The sequence below is a fragment of the Trematomus bernacchii genome, unplaced genomic scaffold (assembly GCF_902827165.1).
Source record: "Trematomus bernacchii unplaced genomic scaffold, fTreBer1.1, whole genome shotgun sequence".
NCBI lineage: Eukaryota > Metazoa > Chordata > Actinopteri > Perciformes > Nototheniidae > Trematomus > Trematomus bernacchii.
Window position 1 is genome coordinate 4,160,220 of NW_022987524.1, and position 22,420 is coordinate 4,182,639.

A 22,420-nucleotide genomic window follows, 5' to 3' on the forward strand; every position below is an offset into this window, starting at 1 on the left:
CGTTGGAGATCCCGCCGACTACTCTTCTGCCGGGGGTCCTGCCAACCCTATGTCCTATGCCGTTGGAGGTCCCGCCGACTACTCTCCTGCCAAGGGTCTTACCAACTCCATGTCCTGTCCCATTGGGGGTCCCGCCGACTACTCTTCTGCCGGGGGTCCTGCCAACCCTATGTCCTGTGCCGTTAGAGGTCCTGCCGACTACTCTTCTGCCGGGGGTCCTGCCAACTCTGTGTCCTGTCCTGTTGGAGGTCCCGCCGACACCTGTTCCATCGGGGGTCCTGCCAACTCTGTGTCCTGTTCCGTTGGGGGTCCAGTCGACACCAGCCCTTGCTCCATCCGGGGTCCCATTGACACCAGCCCATGTCATGTTCAGGATCCCGTCTACGCCTGTCCCGTCGGCTCCGGTTCCTGTCCGGCCGATACTGGGTCCTGCCCGGCCTCCGGAGCTGTCCCGTCAGCGCCTTCCTGTTCGCCCTCGAGCCCGGCCCCCTGAGTGCCGCGGCCTTCGCCCTCGAGCCCGGCCCCCTGATTTCCCCAGCCGCTGCCTTCGCCCTCGAGCCCGGCCGCCTGACTCTTCCAGCCGCTGCCTTCGCCCTCGAGCCCGGCCCCCTGAGTGCCGTGGTCTTCGCCCTCGAGCCCGGCCCCCTGAGTGCCGCGGCCTTCGCCCTCGAACCCGGCCCCCTGAGTTCCCCAGCCGCGGTCTTCGCCCTCGAACCCGGCCCCCTGAGTTCCCCAGCCGCGGCCTTCGCCCTCGAGCCCGGCCGCCTGACTCTTCCAGCCGCTGCCTTCGCCCTCGAGCCCGGCCGCCTGACTCTTCCAGCCGCTGCCTTCGCCCTCGAGCCCGGCCCCCTGAGTGCCGTGGTCTTCGCCCTCGAGCCCGGCCCCCTGAGTGCCGCGGCCTTCACCCTCGAACCCGGCCCCCTGAGTTCCCCAGCCGCGGTCTTCGCCCTCGAGCCCGGCCTCCTGACTCTTCCAGCCGCTGCCTTCGCTCTGATGCCCGGCCCCCTGAGTTCGCCCGCTGTGGCCTTCGCCCCTCCTTGATCTCTGCCTTGCCCCCGGGCCGTCCGCCCGAGACCCCTTCCGGGTCCTCCGCTGTGCCCCTGGGCTGTCAGCCCAAACCGTCCTCCAGACCCCCCTCCACCCACCCTTTTGGCCCTAGTTATGTGTCCCTCCTCCGGTCCCCCTCCACCCACCCTGCTGGACTTTTTTGGATCCGTCCCTTGAGGGGGGGGGGGTACTGTCACGATCTGTCTGTGTTGTGTCTTGTCTTTTTCTGTCTTTGGTTTCCTGTTTTATTTTGAAAAGTGTTCATCCCCGTCTTGCCTGTTGCTTCCTGTCTCTGTGTTCCCTCCTGCCTGATTACCCGATTGTGTTCACCTGGTGCCCCTGTGTTTTCTCCTCCCTCCTCACCTGTGTCTTGTTTGTGTGATTAGTCTTGTGTGTATTTTAGTTCTGGTTTTTCTGTCTGTCATTGTTAGTTCCTTGTTTGTCTTTGACTGTGTCATGGGGTAGTGTTCTGTTTTCTACTTTGTTACCTTGGATTAAAGGAATTATCTTGGAAATCTGCATTTGGGTCCTGCCTGCTTCACTCAACCCTGACAGCGTTTGCAATACTGTAACATTGACAACATCTCTCTGCTCCAGAGATGTGTTCATGTAAAGTGAGCAGTTACTCCACATCAATCTGCAGTGAGTTCCAGATGGACCTCTCATTGTTAGTCTCCCACATGTAGACGCTTTTTATGACCAACGGACTGAGCTGAACAATTACAACTCTATAAAGAATAATGATCTTAACCCCATGACATCACTTGTGGCCGGCTCACCTCATTCCTCCAGCTGGCCAAAAACAACAGGAGGAATATCACAGGGCTGAGCCGGGGATCACATTTTCATTGAAATATTGTATTTAAGTATTATAATGTACTTCCTTCATTTAATGGTAACTTTTATATACAGCAGACTGAAAAGTATTCGATATTGTAAAACGTAGAATATAGAAAAAGTTCAAAGAAGAAGTAAGACAGGCTTTTTAGTCTTAGCAAAAACGCACAATAAAATGTAACTGTGGTCATTTATAAATAGTTACATTCAGTGGTAGAAAGTAATTAAGTACATTTACTCAAGTACTGTACTCAAGTATATGTTTGAGGTACTTGCACTTTACGTAAGTATTTCAATTTTATGCTACCTCTTACTTTCACTCCACCACCATTTTTAAGCCAAAATAGTACTTTTTAGTGACTACATTAATTTGACAAGATTAATTAGTTACTTTGCAAGTTTATATTGTTAGTCTAAAAATTCAATGAACTAATGAATTATGGCATACTATTTAAGATACCTGGCAGTATAAACAGTTATTAAATGTTATTACCAGCTGCAAAATAAAAATGATTCACATTAATGCAATTATAATAAGAATCATGTGATAAAATATACTGTATATTATTCTGAAATAAACCAATCTGTGTAATGAGTTATTTTCCTTTTGGTAATTTAAGTATATTATGATGCCAGACCTTTATTTGAAACAAAGTATTTCTACACTGGGGTATAACTACTTTTAATTAAGTAAAAGATTGAAGTACTTCCTCCACCACTGGTTACAGTATGTCTGGTTCTGGAGCGTGTTCCTGTGTGTAGGAGTTCACTTGTTGGCAGTGTAGGACGCTTAAGAACATCTTGGCAGTGTTTAATTAGACTGTGTGTGTGTGTGTGTGGTGTGTGTGTGTGTGTGTGTGTGTGTGTGTGTGTGTGTGTGTGTGTGTGTGTGTGTGTGTGTGTGTGTGTGTGTGTGTGTGTGTGTGTGTGTGTGTGTGTGTGTGTGTTATGCTAATTTAAAGTGTCCTGCCTCAGAGCTTCTGTCTCTTATATAAGAGCGACACACTGACAGGAGAGTAAAGACAGAAAGAGTGGACACAGTGCAGCTGCTGGTCTCTCCTCTCTCTCTCTCTCTCTCTCTCTCTCTCTCTCTCTCTCTCTCTCTCTCTCTCTCTCTCTCGCTCTCTCTCTCTCTCTCTCTCTGTGTATCGCAGTGTGTGTTTGCGCTCAGATTGAAGATGATGGAAGTGTCCGTATGTTTCCTCCTGCTGCTCAGCCTCGCCCTCCAACCCTCTGATGCTGCTGGACCAGGTATGCAGTCACACATTTATTAAACCCTTTAAATCTGCAATAACTCTAAACTACATTCAAACAAAAATCGAAGCCACAGCTAATGTTGTTTGCATGTACGTTATAATGCCTTTTAATTTAATAACCATAATAATAATAAATGTGAAAAGATCCACTCTATTCACTGAAAAGTCATTTTACTTTTGATACTTAAAGTACATTTAGCAAATACTAAATATACTTTATATTATCCTGAAATGGGTAATTGTTAGTACTTCAAGTAGCATTTCAAGTACATTTTGATGCCAATTATTTTCTACTTTTACTTAAGTAACATTTTGAACTCAGGACTGTTACAAAATGGAGTATTTTAAGACCATAGTATTTGTACTTTAAGTAAAGGATCCGAGAACAAACACTGACTTTACGATACGTGAGGTTATGGTGCTATATAACACACGTATTAATGCCTTGTGAATGAATCTATTACTGAAATACCACACACACACACACACACACACACACACACACACACACACACACACACACACACACACACACACACACACACACACACACACACACACACACACACACACACACACACACACACACACACACACACACACACCCTGTCTGCAGGCAGCTGTGTGGGCCGCTGTGGGGAGGTGTTCACCAGAGGCCAGCAGTGTACCTGTGACTTCAGCTGCCTCAGACACAACGAGTGCTGCCAGGACTTCCAGGCTGCCTGCACCACAGGTAACCATTCATTTATACTGGGGACGCTGGGGACATGTCCACCACTTTTGGAAATGGCCAACTTTGTCCCCACCGGCATTAGGATAATTTGTTAAATATGTTCTGAAAATAGCGTGCACAAAGAATTGTACACTTTGAGAGGTTTATCTGCACAAGAGAACATGCACTGTCTGGAGGAGTGTTCTCACTTTCTGGGGGTCTTTCTGGTGGTCAAGTGGTGCAGTTTGGACCTGAGACACGTTTAATATTAGTGATAATTGAAGAATAGTGAAGCAATGGTTGCTCCCGCTTAGCAGCAGCATAGTTACTGCACTAGTTGTTAAAAACACTACTATAAGCATATGTATGTATATACACTAGTACATATGTTTGTATTGTTTGAAGGGACGCTAAATGCACTTGTGTTTTTTTAAACCTGAAAAGAGTCCCCACCACTTTTCTAACAACATGGGTACAACACTCTACAGATAAACATATTCAACAGTAGATTTGAGTAATTGATCTGTGTGATTTATTATGTGGTAAAATGTAAAGCAAAGATATAATATGTGAGTAGAACAGACCCAACAGGGTGTGAGACGTGCAGGGAAGGAGTGTCCATGATCCTGACTGTTACTGCAGCGTGAAAAGGTTATGCTCTTGCTTTAGTGCAGCACACTGACTCTAATATCATACATTCATCAAATGTTTGGGTTTTGGAGCCCCTTTAGCGTGCTGTTTTTATTTTCTATAGAGCTTTTAAACCTATATCCTTTGCTGTTTTTATTTATAATAACTGTTTCACTGAAATCTTGAGCTTTTTTAGCTGATTTTTTTATTTTCTATAACCTTGCAGCCACTGTTGTTTTCATTTAACAAAACATTTGATGTGCTTCAGTTTCAATGTTTTCTGCTATCTAATCAGGCTGCTACATTTGACAAAGAAACTCTAATGTTATGTCACATCACAGAACTAGACTCCTTCTATATGTCCCTGGTAGTTGGTGGAGACCAAAAGGAACCATATTGTGGAGCATCCTTAGGGCCTTATATCTGTCGGCTTGTTTCAGATACTTAACCCCATTTGTATGAAACGTGCCTGACGCAGCCTCATCTCAGACAGTTGTTGATGATGTCTGCTGTTCTCTCTGCTGTCCTCAGATCAGTCCTGTCAGGGTCGCTGTGGGGAGACGTTCAGCCGCGGCCGGGTGTGTGAGTGTGATGCACAGTGCAGCCAGTATAGCACCTGTTGTCATGACTACCAGCTACACTGCGGTAATAACCAACAGCTACAGCTAAACCAGTACACACTGTGCCTTCTGCCACTTACTGTAGCAACACTTACACAATGTAAAGGTCCCCTATTATAGTATTTTCCAATAATGTATTACAGGTCTCAGATATATACAGAACCTGTGTCTGAAGTGTTTGGCTGAAACACCAAACAGATCATTGCAGCATCCCATAATCCCCTCTGTTTCAGCCCTGTTCCAAAAGGGCTGATTCTGTGTCTGTAACTTTAGATGAAAATAAGGAGCCCCTCCCCACGCCCCTCTGACTACCCTTTCACACCAACGGTGTTTCAGGGCCGGTTCGGTGCTGGTGCTTGAAAAGCACCGGGTTTTCCTGTTCACACCGCAGCGGAGCAGCGTCATAGCTCCGGAATCCGGTTCGTTTCGAGCACCAAAAAGTTGTCCGTCTAGAAGCAAGAACCGCATACGTCACGCTTACGTCGGAGGAGGGCGAGATTAACCTGAGCTAACACTTAAGGCGAGTACGGCAAATAAAAGTTGTAACAAGCAGTAGTGCTGAGCAAAGTGACTAGAACGCAACCACACACTTGTTAAAAAAAACACACTTTATAAAGTCAGGCAACACTAACGTGTGATTCTGTTTATTTGTACCTTACTTTGACCATCCGTTCGCTGTTATTGATCATTGTGGAGAGCAGGCAGACGTTTTGTTTGTTATTATAGCAGCTATCGGATGGAATCAATACATGGGCTGCACAGGTTGTCATGTCCGACTATCACAAGTAGAATCATAATGAAAAATACGTCGGTAAAAAGTGCCTGTAGAAAACTGCTTAGCAAGTAGTCAGTTTAGCTTCGGTTGCTATGCTAACATCACCCATGTTATACCAGAGAAACTTTCATAACAGCGTTGTGATGCCAAACAGCGGTCGGTAAATGCCGCTGAAACACATTAATAAACAATGAACCACGGCACTCTGGAGAAAAGTATAAGGTTGGAGAAGTCGTTATTTAATTTAATCTGGCTTCGTATGATTAAAAGCAACACAGTCCCCGGCCCGTTGTTGTTGTGAGGTGAGCTCCGGCGTTGGGGAGAAACTCAGCGACGTAAACTGTGACGTCATGACGCAGCAGCGGCAGCACCAGTCGGGCTCTGAGCGGTGTGAAAAGAGCCGGCGCTAAACCGAAGAACCGGTTCTGAACCAGAAAAGCTCTAGCACGGAGCTTGAACCGGAGTTGCGTTGGTGTGAAAGGGGCATCAGAGACATTTGGTTAAAAAGAACACAATGGTGCTCTAGGAGGAGATTCAGGTGATAATGTGTGGGGGGGGGGGGGTTACCTTGGTTGGTGATTGGCTAATCGTTGCAAACCCAAAAAAACATTGTGACATCACAAAGTGACCAACATCTGATCAGCTCATTTTCAGACAGGTTTTTATAAAGATGGATCAAGACAAAAAGAGAGGGGGTCTTTGTTCCTGAAACGTTCTGAGTCTCTTAGCACAGATACTGTATGTAGAAGAGACATGAGAAAGTAGATTTTGGATATTAGGTGACTTTCAACTCATATTGAAGCTTTATGAAGATTGGATGGTAAATGGACAAACATCCTGATCTGGGTGCTTTTGTCCGTCTGTCCTCTCTCAGATGCCGGTGTGTCAGGCTCTCTCTCCAGGACGGCACAGCCTCTGAGAGCTGCTGCGACAGGTCAGCATCAACAACACCTCACCGCCAGCAGAACAGCTTTCACAGTGTCACTAACCAGATCTAATACTGTGTACTGAATTAGGTAACCAAACAAATCCCCATTTGGGCCATGTCATGTTTACTACCAATACACACAAAGCCGTGAGATGAACAAAATAGACCTGAATTGACAGAATTAATCTATAGAATGTTTGGAATATGTATTTATGAATGGCTCAGCAGAGGCATAAATGCAGTGAGTATTTGTGTGCGCATAAATGCAGGTACTGAGATGCAAGACAAAAAGTCACATATTTTAATATATTGAAGTTTAGACGTGAAATATGTTGCAGACTTGACTCTTCCTTTTTCTCACCATGAAACTGATATGTTTCCCTTCTGCATTGGTTTTCTCCTCTTCAGGAAATGGGAGACCAGGTAGGGAGTGGGGAGACTCCAACAGTGAGAGTGAGGAATGGTACTCAGGTGAGGTTGTTCTAATTCTTATTCATTCAAAAAGAAGGAACAAAAACCTTAACTGTGTCCAAAAAAGCATTCATTAAATACAGAAAATACACAAAGCTTTTGCGAATGACTCTGGATGCAGAAACTGCCCATGAAGAAGACTGGAGGGGTTGTTTTTTCAAATGTTGAATCAACTTTCTCAGCAATTTGCATCACCAAAACAACATACTAGCTAAGTTGGGTAGTGCATTGCCAAATACAAAGCCCTGCTCTTAGTAAAAAATCAATTTTGATTTCAAGACTTCAGGGGAATGGTCCTTAGGAAAATACACATATTATTTTTTTGCAGGGAGTTGGATGAGAAGCTCAGTACCATTAAGAAAATATAAATCTAGGCCGCTTAGCTTAGCATAAAGACTGGAAATGGGGAAATAGTCAACAGATCACCTAAAAGTAAATTCAGACACAACACACACACGTTTTTTTATAACCAAACCTGTGGATGTGTAAGTTAGTTCTGAATCATGTATTGCAATGATTGATGTTGTTATCTTATGGCAATTTGTATTCATATGTTTTGATGTAGCGAAGGGCCCCTGCTCCCGGTACCCCAGGGGTCAGTGTCCGGGGTCCATCAGACAGCTGACTGCCAGCTCCTCTGGCCGAGCTCCTGCTGCACCGACCAATCAACCACAACAGGGTTTGGAATATTTATTGCCTTCTTTAATTTCAAAAATAATATCTTAAGCCCTTTTTTAGGTTCATATCAGTATGTAGTGTCTCTACTCGTACAGTGTGTTGGAGCGCTAGCCAATAGTAGCGCGAGTATTACAAAGTGATGCCACTATGTTCAGGAAGTAAACAAAGGAGTCCAAGTAGGCGTTTCAGGCAGGGGGGGGGGGGGGAGAGAAACTCTCTCTGGAGTAGGGATGTGCATCTCCATCACTGAGGCCGATGCGATGCGCATCTCGATACGTTGCCAACGATACGATACATTAACGATACATTTGAAACACCAGGCGATGCGATGCGATACGATATGATTCACCCCTGTTGCGATACAGTTCGATACGATTTGATTCAACATTATGCGATTCGGGGCGATACGATGCGATTCAACACGATGCTAAATAATGATACAATTCAACATGGTACGACAGAGGAATTTGTTTTATTCCTTAGCAAATCATAAATTAACAAAAAAGTGCTTTACATATTTGGTTCTCTCTACTAGTACTGCACATTATGCTGTTTCTTTTTTACCTTAAAAAAACCAAACACTTGGACCTTTCACAAACAGGCCTTTTCATAAGTGTAGTAGTGTTCTCTGTCTCCAGAGTACAGTTCAATGTTATAACACCTCACAGTTAAACAGTTTAAGGATGCATTGCCCAGGATTAACAATGTACAAATAACAACTACCACAGTGCAATGCCCATACAGCTGCTGACTGATGTGCTTAACACTCATTCATAGGCTAACTCACCAGTGAGCAGAAAGCAGTGGTTTCTATAGGAACAATAAAGAATACAAATAACTTATCATAAACAGGTATTTCATAACTGCTTACAATTGTAAGGAAGACATTTAAACTATTATTGGCAGTCACAGTCTGCTGTAAAGTAAACACCACTCTCACTGACAGAACACCTCACTGAGTGATTGAACTCATATGTCTAACTTTCAGGTTTTTCTTTTCAGCCGCAGACCCCATGTCGCCTCTTTATGTGCGTCGCTAAATTCCTCGTACTACTTGTGTACTTTAAAGCGGCACGGCATCGTTTACAATTTGCGAGCGAGTTGTCCGTCTTTCTTGTAAAATCCGAAGTGTTGCCAAACGTTTGATTTGTAGGTATTTTTCGGTGCGCTGTGTTTCTCTTTCTCCTCGACTTCTATGGGGGTTATTCCCTATCTTTACTCAAGAGCGAGGGTCTTTACATTTGAGAGCATAATTGATTGATTTCACGTTCAGATGATGTATTTCTTTCCCTCAAACCCTGTCATCGCACTCAAATAGTGCCTGCTTGCGCTTAGATTTGCTCTGCTTCTGCTCAAACTGTACGCCTGCACTCAGATATATTGCTGCTTGTACAGATTTCCCGTGTTCCAGCTTAAAACCTTCTCCTCGTGTGTGTGTGCAGGACTCCTTGCTGATGGGACCCTCTGCAGTGATTCTCCCATCGATGGACTGACAGCTCTCAGCAATGGGACCGTTCTGATATTCAAAGGTCAGAATCAGAGTGTGTGTTGTCCAGCGGTCTTTGAGGATACGCGTTAGAATGTGTTGAAATGTTTCGACATCAATTCAAATGTTTGACGTGACTCAAGCTTAAAATGATTTTCTGCAAACACTGGAAAGAAATATATGAAATCAGTGTTTGCATAGCTTTGTTTGTGTGAGATCTCAGGAGAATATTACTAAGTACATTAACTGAAGTACTGAAGTACAATGATGAGCCAATTGTTCTTGAGTATTCTTTTCATGCCACTTAATACTTTTTACTTTACACAACTATTTGATATTTGTTTATAATAATAATTTAATTTGCAATTAAGATTTTAGCATATAGACACACAAGTTTATAAAATATGATAAAGAATAAAAACTAGGTCAATTCATCTGGACAATTGAGGATTCATTATTTTAGTTTTTTTTGAGTACGTTTTTGTTTGATACTTTACCAACATTCTTCTTATTACTTACTTTTTCTTAAGTGACATGCAATGCAGGGTTTGACGTGCAACAAGCAGGGGTTAAAGGGTTAAAAGCAGAGAACAAATGTCACTGTGTGCTGTGTGCTCTGCATGTGTGACCATTAAAGAGGGCTTCATCCCTCCCATTCTATCTATCTAACAGTGTTAATGAAGTCTCTGTGTGTGTGTGTGTGTGTGTGTGTGTGTGTGTGTGTGTGTGTGTGTGTGTGTGTGTGTGTGTGTGTGTGTGTGTGTGTGTGTGTGTGTGTGTGTGTGTGTGTGTGTGTGTGTCTCAGGTGAGCTGCTGTGGTCAGTGGACCCCGTCAGTCGCTCAGTGGGGGGTCCTCAGAGGATCACACACACTCTGGGTGTGTCCTCTCCCATCGACACAGTGTTCACACGCTGCAACTGCCACGCACACACCTACATCATCAAGGTACAGTATGACCTGTGACCTGTGACCTTTGATACTGCCACTAACACCCACATTAATATAAACTTTACATAAAGTAAAGGATTTATGTTGCTTAAAACGTACAATTATTAAATCATCAGAGTTTCTAAACTATATTCTGGACTTTTTGCACACTTTGTCTCACAAGCTTTTACAAACTATTTATTTTTCTACATGTTCACAGAGCTGAACACAATGCAAGGAGAACACATTTACAGTAGCATCTTATTCAAATTCTACTACTTTAAAAAATAAAAAATGGTTATGTTTTCCAAGTCTAAAGGGGAGCCATATCATTGTTGATATATATATATATATCTTTATATACTGAATACACTGTATATGCTAATGCCAAGACGGGTTACAGTAATATGAACCATGTCTTTACAATGCAAGACCCCTTCAGAGAGCTCCATGAGAGATGGTGGGGGTCTCTGGGACTCTGCAGCCCCCCCTCACTGATGTTATAGAGCTCCGGGGGTCTGCTGGGTCCTGCGGGGCCTCGGCTCAACATTAAATACAAATGATCATTCTGTCATGTACTGCTTATTCAAAGAAAAGATGGACACCAAACAAAAATAACTATTCCAACTAACCATTGGCATCGTGTGTGTGATTGTCTGGAAAGTTAAACGCACTATGGTCACTAACCAAAGCATCGTGAACATGACTGATGATTCTAAAACACAGACACGGCACCTGGTCGTCTGTGATTGGGCTAAATTCAGACCTTCTTAAATGGACAATGAAAAATGTTGACCTCTGCACCTTAAACAACTCTGTTCTTTTGTGTTTATGGTATTTATGTAGGTGTTATGCATGTGATTTGTGTATAATGTAAGTGGTGTTGTGTATGTGATTTCCCCCTGCAGGGGGATCAGTTCTGGCGTCTGGATGGGAACATGGTGATGGAGCCAGGTTACCCCCGACCTCTGACCTCTGAGTTCCCCGGGCTGACAGGAAGTATCCGCGCTGCGCTGGCAGTCCCCGCCACCAGGAGCTCACCGGAGAGTGTGTACTTCTTTAAGAGCGGTGAGGAGTGTACACTCACACACACATACGCATGCAAACACGCACGCGCACACACACACACAGACACACACACACATACACACGCATGCAAACACGCACGCGCACACACACACACAGACACACACACACATACACACGCATGCAAACACGCACACACACACACACACACACACACGCACGCACACACACACATACACATGCACGCACACACACACACACACACACACACACGCACACACACACACACACACGCATGCAAACACGCACGCACGCACCACACCACAACACCCGCACGACGCACACACACACACACACGCACACACACACACACACGCACACCACACACACACACATACACACGCATGCAAACACGCACACACACACACACACACACGCACGCACGCACACACACACACACACACACACACACGCACGCACACACACACACACACACACACACACACACGCACGCACGCACGCACACACACACATACACACGCACGCACACCACACACACACACGCACCCACACAACACTACACACGCATGCAAAACACGCACGCCACACACACACACACACACACGCACGCACACACACACCACACACACACACACACACACCACACACACGCACACACACACACACACACAACACACACACACACACACACACACACGTGTCTGTAAGCACTATCATTTCAGTTACACTGAAAAATGAAACGTTGACTTTAATTAAATGTATTGTTAATTAGGTTCAACTCAATATTATTGCTTTCAACTAACCTGATACATTTATGTGAAATCTGTTGACATAATACATTGAATTAAAGTCAACGCATCAGTTTTTCAGCTACGGTTGACGTTATACTTTTACTCCAATACATTTCTAAGGCAAATATTGTACTTTTTCTCCACAAAATTCATTTGATAACTGTATTCAAACAGTTTTAGATTACTCATACAACATTTAAATGTATCAAAACATGATGTTATTGAAGTTAATTAAATATATTGGCCTGAAATTCTGTGGAATACATACTTTTAGTTTAAGTATAGTTTGATGCTAGTAGTGTTATAATGTCATTTGTAACAGGTGATCTGTGTGCTGTGGTGTTGCTTCCTGTACAAAGCAAGGATCTGTCTCCTGTAGAGATAAACTCACGTCATAAAAACAGTTTGTGTTCTGAACGAGTCCCTCTCCCTGTCTGCCTGCAGGAGACATCATGCAGAGGTTCAGTTTCCCAGCAGGCAGTGCGCCCTCCTGCAGCAAACCCCCCAGCACCCCCCCGAAGACACGCTTCACTCGCCAGGCCGGTCAGTATCCAACATAAGTGTTCCTTCAAAAGGTTATTAAAAAATCTAGTATGAATTCAGCTTAAATGTAAATCTACTGATGAGGCGCCAACCGATGTAACTAAGTACATTTACTCAAGTATTGTATGTTAAAACCACTACAGTTAGAATAATAATAATAATCAATAAAATAATAATAAACCTTATTTATATAGCACCTTTCAAAGAGTTACAAAGCATTTACATAAAAACCAGAACAGCTTCACACACAGAAAGGGATTCAGATTCAGTTACTTTGCATAAAAACAAATTGCCAGCTATAAACATTGAAGTCGTTTTCTCATTAACAATATAAAATATATTTTACAAAATGAGACTGAATCTTTTTTGTTGTTGTTTTGTTGAGATTTTCTTAAATTAAATGGTTTTATGTTTGATGCCTATACAACTATGAGTTTTACTTTTACTAAAGTAAAATGTCCAATGCTGAAGCTTTTACTTTTATTAGAATATTATAACAGTTTGATATGAATTATTTTAGCTAAGTAATCTGAATATTCCTTCTACCACTGCCACAAACCAACCTCCTATAGAGTCTCATAACTCAGTGATTAGCAGTCTGCAATAAGTATTACAATCCTTTCATAAACACTTTGTATCGGGCTGGTCCCTCAAATGACAGTCAGAGAGGGCATGCATTAAATGATGATCTTATTTCTCTCATCAGGTCTTCTGGGGGCAGAGGTCAACATCAGAGTGTCTCTGAAGGGGTTCCCCTCCCCCGTCACCTCCGCCCTGTCCCGCCCTCAGAGGGGGGGGCTGTTCGAGCACTACGTCTTCTCTGGACGTAAGAACCCGCCTGTTACACACTCACTATTCTCACTAAAGCAGAGAAATAGTTGACCATCCCCAGGGGATCTTGGGTTTTGTGACAGCTCCATTTAAGAATAATATAAAAGATGAAACTACCACACTGCTGACTATGTGGTGTTTTAAAGCAGTTTTAAACACCAGTAGTGATAGAAATGTCTCTGAGGCTGATCGTGTATGTGCTGAGGTCAGTACTGCACTAAAGTACAGTTTGAAGATACTTGTATTTTACTTCAGTTTTTTCTTTTCATGCCACGTTCTACTTCTTCACCTGAGGCAGATATTGTACTTTTTACTCCAATACATGTATCTGACAGCTTTAGAGGCTTCACCGTTTTTATTCCATCAGCCAGCAGACAGAAGAAGGATCAGCAGATATTCTGATGGTTGGAGTCATTCTTCCTGTAGACACGTTTCAAGGTTCCAGCTTCTCTCTGTGCAGATGTGCAGCTTGGCTTATCTTAATGTATACGTTATTAGGTTGAAGTTTGGATTGAACAAACTCTGATGGTCTCAGGTGATTGGCCGGAATCTCTCACTATTTTCAGAATGTTCAAAAACCAAGGGATCTTTGGATTAGTCTTGGAGAAAACAGTTCAATGTGAGCTCTACCCCAAATAACGATAAGAGTTAAACCCTTCTTTTCATGAGTAATAATAATATAACATAAAATGATATACCAGGAGACATGTTCCTGCTTGGAGTCAGTTCTTCTTCCCGATATATTTGACATAATGGTCACAAACTCTTAACTATTTCCATGTTGGACCTTTCCATCTGTGACAGCTCTGACTCGTCCAGTGTGTGAAGTGATGATAATCCTCTCTCTCTGCAGCTCTCTTCTTCAGCGTCCACATCTCAGGGGACCTGCTGGTGCTGACCACACCTCCCCCCCCCCCGCAGCCCCGGCCCCCCCGCCAATCCTCAGCCCTGTTGTGTACAGCGACTTCACCAACATGGCCGATCAGAATGCTAACACGCCCCCCCCAGCTAACTCCATCAGAGTGTGGCTGCGCTGTCCCTGACATCCTGACGTCCTGCTCTGGTATTATAACCACAATATTTTCAAAGCACTAAATGTATCATGTACTATTATTGTAGTACATTCATATCATGATTTCAATCCCCAGAAGTGGTAACTATAATGTTCCAATGTAACTAATATTCCTTACAAATTTGAAGAGCTGCGTCATTCTTTAAAACGTTCCACTGATTACAAACACCACATCACTGCTTATCATTATTCAGCTTTATTATTACAAGTTTATTAACAGTCTACAGAGCAACATGAAGATACTAACAAAATAATCAAGAATAAACACAACTGAACTGGATCATCATCATCATCAGGCCAAGCCCCCTCTGCCCATGGCCCCTCCCCTTCCTCCTCGAAAGAAAGTGCCTGAAAACAAATGTGAGGAGAAAGCATTAGAAACAACGACAGATTCCATGTGATCATATCTGTTTGTGATCTATCCCCATGTTTATGCTGCTCTCTGCTTATTGCACTTCAATAAACAGCTTTATCATTCCCCAGAGTGACTGGAGGTTATTTTGAACATGTTCCACATCAGGTCTTAACAGAGTGCTCAAGGGATGACGTATTTTTGAGTTAGCATCACAAGGGCTCCCTCAACAAGAAGCCGAGGGATTCTTCTAAAGAATTTATAATATTGCAGAAATTAAGATTTTTGCCAAAAAAACGTTTTATATTTTCACATTTTGTTCAGCAATATAATGTCCACACATTAATAACACTTCATGATTTTGAAAGTATAAAGTCAATCAACAGAAATAAAAAGATCATCATTACGTTATAACAACCACCTTACGTCTCCACCGCTAAGATAAAAGTGGCTAATGTTCAGCGTAATGACGTTTAGTAGTCTAATTTAGACACTTGTTAGCAACCGTCTTTAAAAGGACACAAAAAAGCTTCTGACATTCACCAGCGTGTATTTACTGACATATTCTATGCCGTAAAACAAAACATGAAAATCTCTTCAGCTCGTGTTAACAGACATTATTCAAAGGCTTCTAACCAAAAACACATTCAAAAAACTGTTGACTTGAAGACGAAAGAGCGGGAGGTGCTGAAATGCTGACTCATTTCTGGAGTTAGGACTCATTCCTGCACCACTACATCATCTCTCTGACACTGAAAGGACAGTTGTATGTGGTCACCTCTGCGGCTGAGCAGCGTGCGCGCCTCCATCCTCCCCCCCCTGGTTCCTCTGCTCATCACACCACTTACTGTGCGCCGCTGAGCTGCACTGCTGGTGTCTGAGGACGGAGAGGAGTGGACTGTCAGGGACAACACATCAGGACAAACATTAAACACAACCAAAGATTAACATCTGTCATATGAACTAGGACAAACAGATTCAGCTGAAACAAATATCACCGTCAGTCATTCAGAGTGTGGATCGGTTGAGATTATCAGAAGCTGTCGATTTTTCAATGTTTAGACATTCTATTTAAAAACCTAAACAGATTGATCTGGTTGTCCAGCTGTCCAGATAAGCATCCCCTTGTGTACAAATTGATGTTGAAATATATGTTAAAATACCATTTTGAATGAAGTATTGCTGAGCTGCAGTCTACAAATTCTTTACTACAGACTTAATCAGTCCCTGAGCAAGGCACCGTTCCCTACACTGCTCCCTGGGTGCCGTTCATAATGGCAGCCCACTGCTCCTAACACTAGCATGGGTCAAATGCAGAGAAACCATTTCCTTACATATACCTGTACTACGTAATGACAATAAAAGTGAAAAAACTCCCCAAAAAAACAACTAGTTTCTTTGATACAGTTACTCATACTTATTTATTGTTCAATGAAAAATCATCAATCCCTCCAATATTGTGAATAACACCGAAAATGATAGAATGATACAGTAGGGCTGTTGCCAGTAGCTTTTATAAATTGTCTTCTAAAAACCTAGTTATTAGACACGTTATTTTTTTCAGACTTCAAATCCATGACAACTGAAACAATTTAGAGGGTGTGTTAATGGTCATTATAAAACGGACAAGTCAAATCAAGCAATCTGATTGGTTCTTAGCCGTGATATAATGAGCGTATATCACGGGTAGAATTGTAGTTACTTTTCAAAACAAGTCAGTATCCCTCCACGTCTGAGAAAAGCTACAACCGTTACAACTGTTACATTACGTCCGTTATGAAACTAACTAACTAACAAAGCTTAAGATGGAAACATGTAAGGGATAATGTGCAGCAAGGACTTATTGACCGTTGTTAAGGACGCTCACATCTGCAGAAAGAAGTCCGGTCGATTTAACTGTATACAGTTGGGCTGAAAAGCAAACTGGGACAAGAAAACAGCGGAGAAGTAACGGGACAGACCTCCTTTTTACGCAACGGTCCAGACATAGACATCAAACGGCAAAACATATTCAGTTGCCAGTTACTTTGGCATTAGGGCAGGGATATCTAGATACTTTCCAAGGTTTGACATAATGAATTGTGCTACTTTTAAAGCAAGCAGCGATGTTTTCAAATCTGTAATCAAAAAGGTCCGTAAAAACGCTATCGAAGCAGTTCCTGCCGTTGCTACGTAGTTCAAACAGTAACAACGGACTATTTTTGATCTGCCTGTCGGGTGTTCTTTTACCCATAATGACCGCCTCGCTGCACATTATCCCTTACTTAACTTTGACCTCCGGGGTGGTCTTACTATGGAGGAGTGGATTGAGCAGTGCCTATCTCCAGAGCAAAAAGCACCTAAACGACGACATGTAGAGCTACGTGAAGAGCAGGTAGACCAACTGGAAAAGTATCACCATTCAAAAGCTTTCTGATGCGGGTCTTGAAACAAAGCAGAGAAATGATGACCGTTAGTGGCCACAGGTGCGAAAGCTCTCTCCAGAGCTACTGGAAGCCGAATCTCGGGGACCGGAGAAAGTGGAGCAATATTCTCGCCACGCCAAGCAACAGCCTAGAACAACCTCAGCCTATACAAGTAACCACGTAAGCCATGCTACTGATGCTGGACAGTTTTTCAGTGGGTGCACAATAAACGGCAACATACAAATGAATGTAAATAAATAGCCAAATAATGGATCAACGCTCTCTGTCTAATATGTTCGCTAGCTGTTAGTGTTGTTGCATAGCAACCACCTCACACTGTTTTGTGCAGAAGGCAACGGAGGGACTGTTTTATTTTGAACATCATTATTTACTAATAAAAACTATTTAAATTAGAGTGTGTATTTTTCTTTCATATTGCCACACTTGGTAACCGTTTTACAAAAGCAATAGCTCACGACAGGCCGTGGTATATGGTCATTATATCACAGTTAGAGGGCGTGGTTCGGCCCGACGCGAAGCCCCAATACTGTGGGGATTGTCCACAGTATTGAGTATGTAAGTCGCTTTGGATAAAAGCGTCGAACAAGTGACATGTAATGTAATATAAAGTCAAACAGTATCAATTTTATTAAGAACTAATGGGAACATTTTATTTGTATCACTCATCAAAGATAGCAGATAAACATGCATTATGTAGCCTACTATGGAGGGGACTTTGACAGAGGATTACTCACAAAGTACACAGTAAAAGTAATTCAGGTAACACTTTACAATAAGGTACACAAAATGTGCTTAGTTACTGCTTAGTTACTGAGGAACTACTAGATAGTTAATGGTTAGTTAATGAGTAGTTCCTCAGGGACTGCGATTGAGGAACTGATGGTTAGTTACTGGTAAACAGACTGGGGGTACTGTATTAATGAATCATTCGTTAATGGTTACTTAATGAGGAGTTTCTGGGAGACTTTGATTGAAGCAATGGTCCGCTGCAGCAGGGCACTTTTAAACCTGCCATCTTCGGCTGGCTTGGGTCCCACACTGGATCAACTGGTGGAGGTGGATCCGACTGTCGTTTTACTGCTTAAGTCATCATTATTTACCTTACCATTACTTAGGCCGTTTGGGTACGGTAAACTCAAGGAACGCAAACAAAAACAGTAGTTACCCATTACCTAATGATTACCTTACCGTTACTAAAACAGTAGTTACCCATTACCTAATGCTTACTTTACCATTCCTTAAGCAGTATGTGTCCCCTCAAGTAAAGTAATGCATCAAAAACAGTAGTTACCCATTACCTAATGCTTACTTTACCATTCCTTAAGCAGTATGTGTCCCCTCAAGTAAAGTAATGCATCAAAAACAGTAGTTACCCATTACCTAATGCTTACTTTACCATTACTAAAACAGTAGTTACCCATTAACTAATGATTACCTCACCATTACTGTATCTTACCATTAGTTAAGCAGTTTAACAAACAAACAAACAAACAAACAAACACTGTTAATGACAATGACGGATCTACAGCCACTGAAGTTTTACATTTTTATTGAAACAAGGATGAACATAAAAAAAAAAAAAATGTAAATAAAAACGACCTTTTATAAAAAAAAACTAAAAACAAGTGCAAAGCAAAAAACATCCAGTCCTCCATTTGTCTTTAAGTCCTGGACCTTCCCCTCGAAATGTTGGTCCTTTATGGCAGACTTGCACATCTCCGAGAAACGGAGAAGGGTTTCCCCCTTCTTCAGTGTTCCCCGGATATCTTGGAAGATGCCCGGGTTCACAGCATGCAGTTCTGCAATTCCTGCAGTGTCGGCAATGGTTTTGCGGTCCACTCCTACCGCTCTGTAAGCCGCCGTTTTATTGTTGCCCTTGTTCACCGCCTCAAGAAAACGCTTGTAGCGGGTTATGGCGTCTTCTGGGGTCAGGACTGAAACAGAAAAAAAGACAAATATTTAACTATTTAACAACAGTACTTTGTTGTTGCCTATCCTAATGATGTCTGTAGTGCAGAAATCAGTTTGGATATGGGTTTATTAGTATTGATAATATTCTTGTACTAGTGTTATATAGTGGTAGTGTAATCCTTACATACAAAATTGTGTAATGAATTGGTGTAGTGTAAAGGTATTACTAGTCGTGTAGCTTTGCTCAAAGTAATGTTTAAATGTTAGTTATTGTGTTTGGGGTGTGTACCTTTATATACAGAAGTTAGGTTTGGGCAATCAGCTCTACTTTTATCCAATCATGTTTAATAGAGATAACTGATAAGACGATCCACAATGTGGATTTAACACTATATCGAGATTGCTCCGTTTCTAATTTATAACGCATCAATATTGCCAAGTTTTAGCCTGGCATCCTCATGTCTCAGCAGCCTTTAAATGGAACAGTTTGGAGAAGCTGCTCTCCCTGTTTTTTTTTGAAAAATCTGACACTGCAGGTTAATGTAAGCGTGCAGAGACCAACAGAGATGGAGTTGTTTGGAAACACTGGTGTCACTCTGAACAGAGCGACATCACAGCATGTTCTGTTTAACATTATAGGCCTACTTATATTCAGGGATGCAAACACATGTATGGTGAAAAAAGAGAGAACTATTCGAAACAGAAAAAACTGCGTAATATACCATCTGACAAAGGCCTGCGCTATAATGCTTCAATTAACTGGCTATTCTTTATAATATACTCTGATCAATAGGAGACAGAGATGTTAAGTTACAAATCAAGGGTTTTTATTATTATTTAGATCAGGGGTGGGGAACTTTTTTCTCTCAAGGGCCATTTCAATTTTTACAACTTTCTCCAAGGGCCGTACAAATTATTGAACTCAATTTCTGCTTAAAAATACTAAAATCACAGCCCATTCATTTCGCCTTTCTTTCATGCTGTGCAAAGAAAAAGCAACCTCTTAATCCAGATATTTTACCATGACTCGCGCATGCATGCATACACAGTTGTGGCATGACCACCAAAACAGAAAGATATAGACACAAGATGTGTGCAAATTTGTTTTTAAATGTTGAAGTTAAATGCATCAATCTGGTGCACTTTGAGAGCAAAATTAAGAGATCTATGGACACATCTCCCAACACCCATATGAAACAGACCTGTAAGCAGATTTCTCTTTTTCTTTATGGATATTTTACAAATCACTCCCCTTTTAAACTGTATTCTTGTTATTTAAAAAAACGTTTTTGTTACTGTTAAAGTATTTTATACCTGTTTTTCATTTAGTCTCTTTTTTTTATATAACTATAATGATCATATCAAGGTGTGCCTTAACCTCACTGAGCTGAGGTTATTTGAGCCTCTCAGTCTGTCAGGAGAGAGCTCTCTTCCACCTGGTTGTAGAAAAAGCTCTTTATAGCTAGCTAGCTAACCAGATGCTAATAACAACAGATCGCCAATGGGCTTACAACTAAAGACACAGCCACGCAAAAACTGCGGCATGTATAAGGCATCCTTATGGGTACTGCAATATTTGAAGTGCTGGAGCGGCATTCCGTTGTCCGTCAGTCTGTGAGTCGGACCCCCCACGCCCCCAAAATGAAAACTCTTCGGTTCTCCACGAATTACACAAGTCACCCAAATCAGCGTTAAAAGGTTAGCCTGTTTTAATTTTGAACGCAAAAAACAATGCTGTGTTAAAATAAAATACTCTCGTTTCTAGCGCCCTAATGTCATTTACTTATTTAACAATTTAACTAATTTAACCCATAAGAACCCAGACCCATTTCTACTTTTGGGGAAATTAAGGGGAACATAATTTAGACTAAATAGACCACATTTCTGACAATGTCACATTGAACTTTAATGGTAAAGCAACTCTTATTTATAACTTAATGAATGAGGAGGATTTTTTGATTTAAATTTGTTTGAACATTCTTTGAATTGAAGAATAAAGAATATATTAACTAAATATAATTGGATCAGCTAAATTAACTGAGCAGATCATAATCATATTTCTAATTGTGACATATGTGTTACTCCAGATTTACTGTGAAAGTTTAAGGTTAATGTCCCGATGTGACATCAGTGTCACAGCGATATTTATCTAATTTGTTTCATATCAATTTGATCAAGAAATGTTAACAGGTTAAATGTAACAAAGGATGTTGTGGATATGTAAGCATTGTAATTCTTAAATGGCTTGATTTGTACCTTTAGCAACCAAAAACAAGCCTCTGAAATGTAGCTAGTTCTGTCACATGTGTTAGCCCGGCACATGACCCACCAGACTGTTCAGGGTGTGTCACTTAAGGACTTTATGAGATAAAAACAAGTCTAAAGCTGTATAAGGAACTTTACAGAACATTTAAATGTCATGTAAGCGCTTTGAGCTACAGGAAGGGGCTTTATAAATGTAATGTATTATTATTATTATTATTATTATTATTATTATGTAACAACTGTGTCACGGTGGGTCCTCGTGGTTTAGCTAGCAACCTCAAATCAGATAGCACAGAACAAAAAGTGTAATACATGTGTCAATTGAGATGATTTCTCGAAGCAGTGTTACTAATTTTTCAAATAAAAAAGAAATTTCAATTCATACTTACAATAGCCGCGTTCACACCGGAGTACTTTTCACCGTACTTTTCGCGTTTGGTTCCGTTAGTACCCCTTATGTCGCGTTCACACCAAAAAGAGTACTTAATCTCGGGAACTTTTACCCCCATTTTTAGTGCCCGCTGAGAGATCGTACTTTCCTGTGGGAAAAAAGTGCCCCAGTGCTGATTGGCTGGGCGAATTGCAAACCACGCCCCGTACAACTGTGAAAATGTTGTGTAGAGCCGCCATTGTTTTTCCTCGCTACAAAAACCCAGCGCACCGATGGAGAGTAGTTTGTTTTTGAAAGCAGTTATGGCAAGCATCAAGAAATCATCGGAGCGGTGGAGTGATGAGGAGGTGTCGGCGCTTCTGGAGATCTACGCCGAGGACGCGACCCAGGGAATGCTACTGAAGCCAGTTCAGTAGCTTTCACT

General features: G+C 42.1%; 1 protein-coding gene and 1 long non-coding RNA gene across 3 annotated transcripts; one reads left to right on the forward strand and one right to left on the reverse strand.

Annotated features, from left to right (window-relative positions):
- The first annotated feature begins 2,994 nt into the window (after positions 1–2,994).
- Positions 2,995–15,133, forward strand: LOC117473060 (proteoglycan 4-like). Of its 2 annotated transcripts, none has more exons than XM_034118538.1 (12): positions 2,995–3,135; positions 3,757–3,873; positions 5,014–5,127; positions 6,752–6,811; positions 7,214–7,276; positions 7,842–7,955; positions 9,397–9,483; positions 10,246–10,385; positions 11,276–11,435; positions 12,650–12,748; positions 13,455–13,574; positions 14,433–15,133. In XM_034118538.1, exons 1-12 carry the CDS (start codon positions 3,063–3,065, stop codon positions 14,672–14,674), a joined length of 1,389 nt encoding a protein of 462 aa, XP_033974429.1. In that variant the 5' UTR covers positions 2,995–3,062; the 3' UTR covers positions 14,675–15,133. The 2 variants fall into 2 exon arrangements, with proteins under 2 accessions (XP_033974429.1, XP_033974437.1); XM_034118546.1 differs by having other exon boundaries at positions 5,014–5,064.
- Positions 14,832–16,300, reverse strand: LOC117473075. Its single transcript, XR_004554984.1, has 2 exons — positions 15,782–16,300; positions 14,832–14,999 (listed from the first exon to the last, which is right to left on the reverse strand). It is a non-coding gene; the product is annotated as an uncharacterized LOC117473075 (long non-coding RNA).
- Positions 16,301–22,420: the final 6,120 nt, after the last annotated feature.

What these genes read in the sequence shown, in the direction of transcription:
- LOC117473060 (XM_034118538.1), top strand. Translation starts at nt 3,063, where the DNA reads ATGATGGAAGTGTCCGTATGTTTCCTCCTGCTGCTCAGCCTCGCCCTC. An exon ending in CCAGGCTGCCTGCACCACAG is followed by an intron (nt 3,874 to 5,013) that starts GTAACCATTCAT and finishes TGCTGTCCTCAG; the next exon opens with ATCAGTCCTGTCAGGGTCGC. An exon ending in CACACACCTACATCATCAAG is followed by an intron (nt 10,386 to 11,275) that starts GTACAGTATGAC and finishes TTCCCCCTGCAG; the next exon opens with GGGGATCAGTTCTGGCGTCT.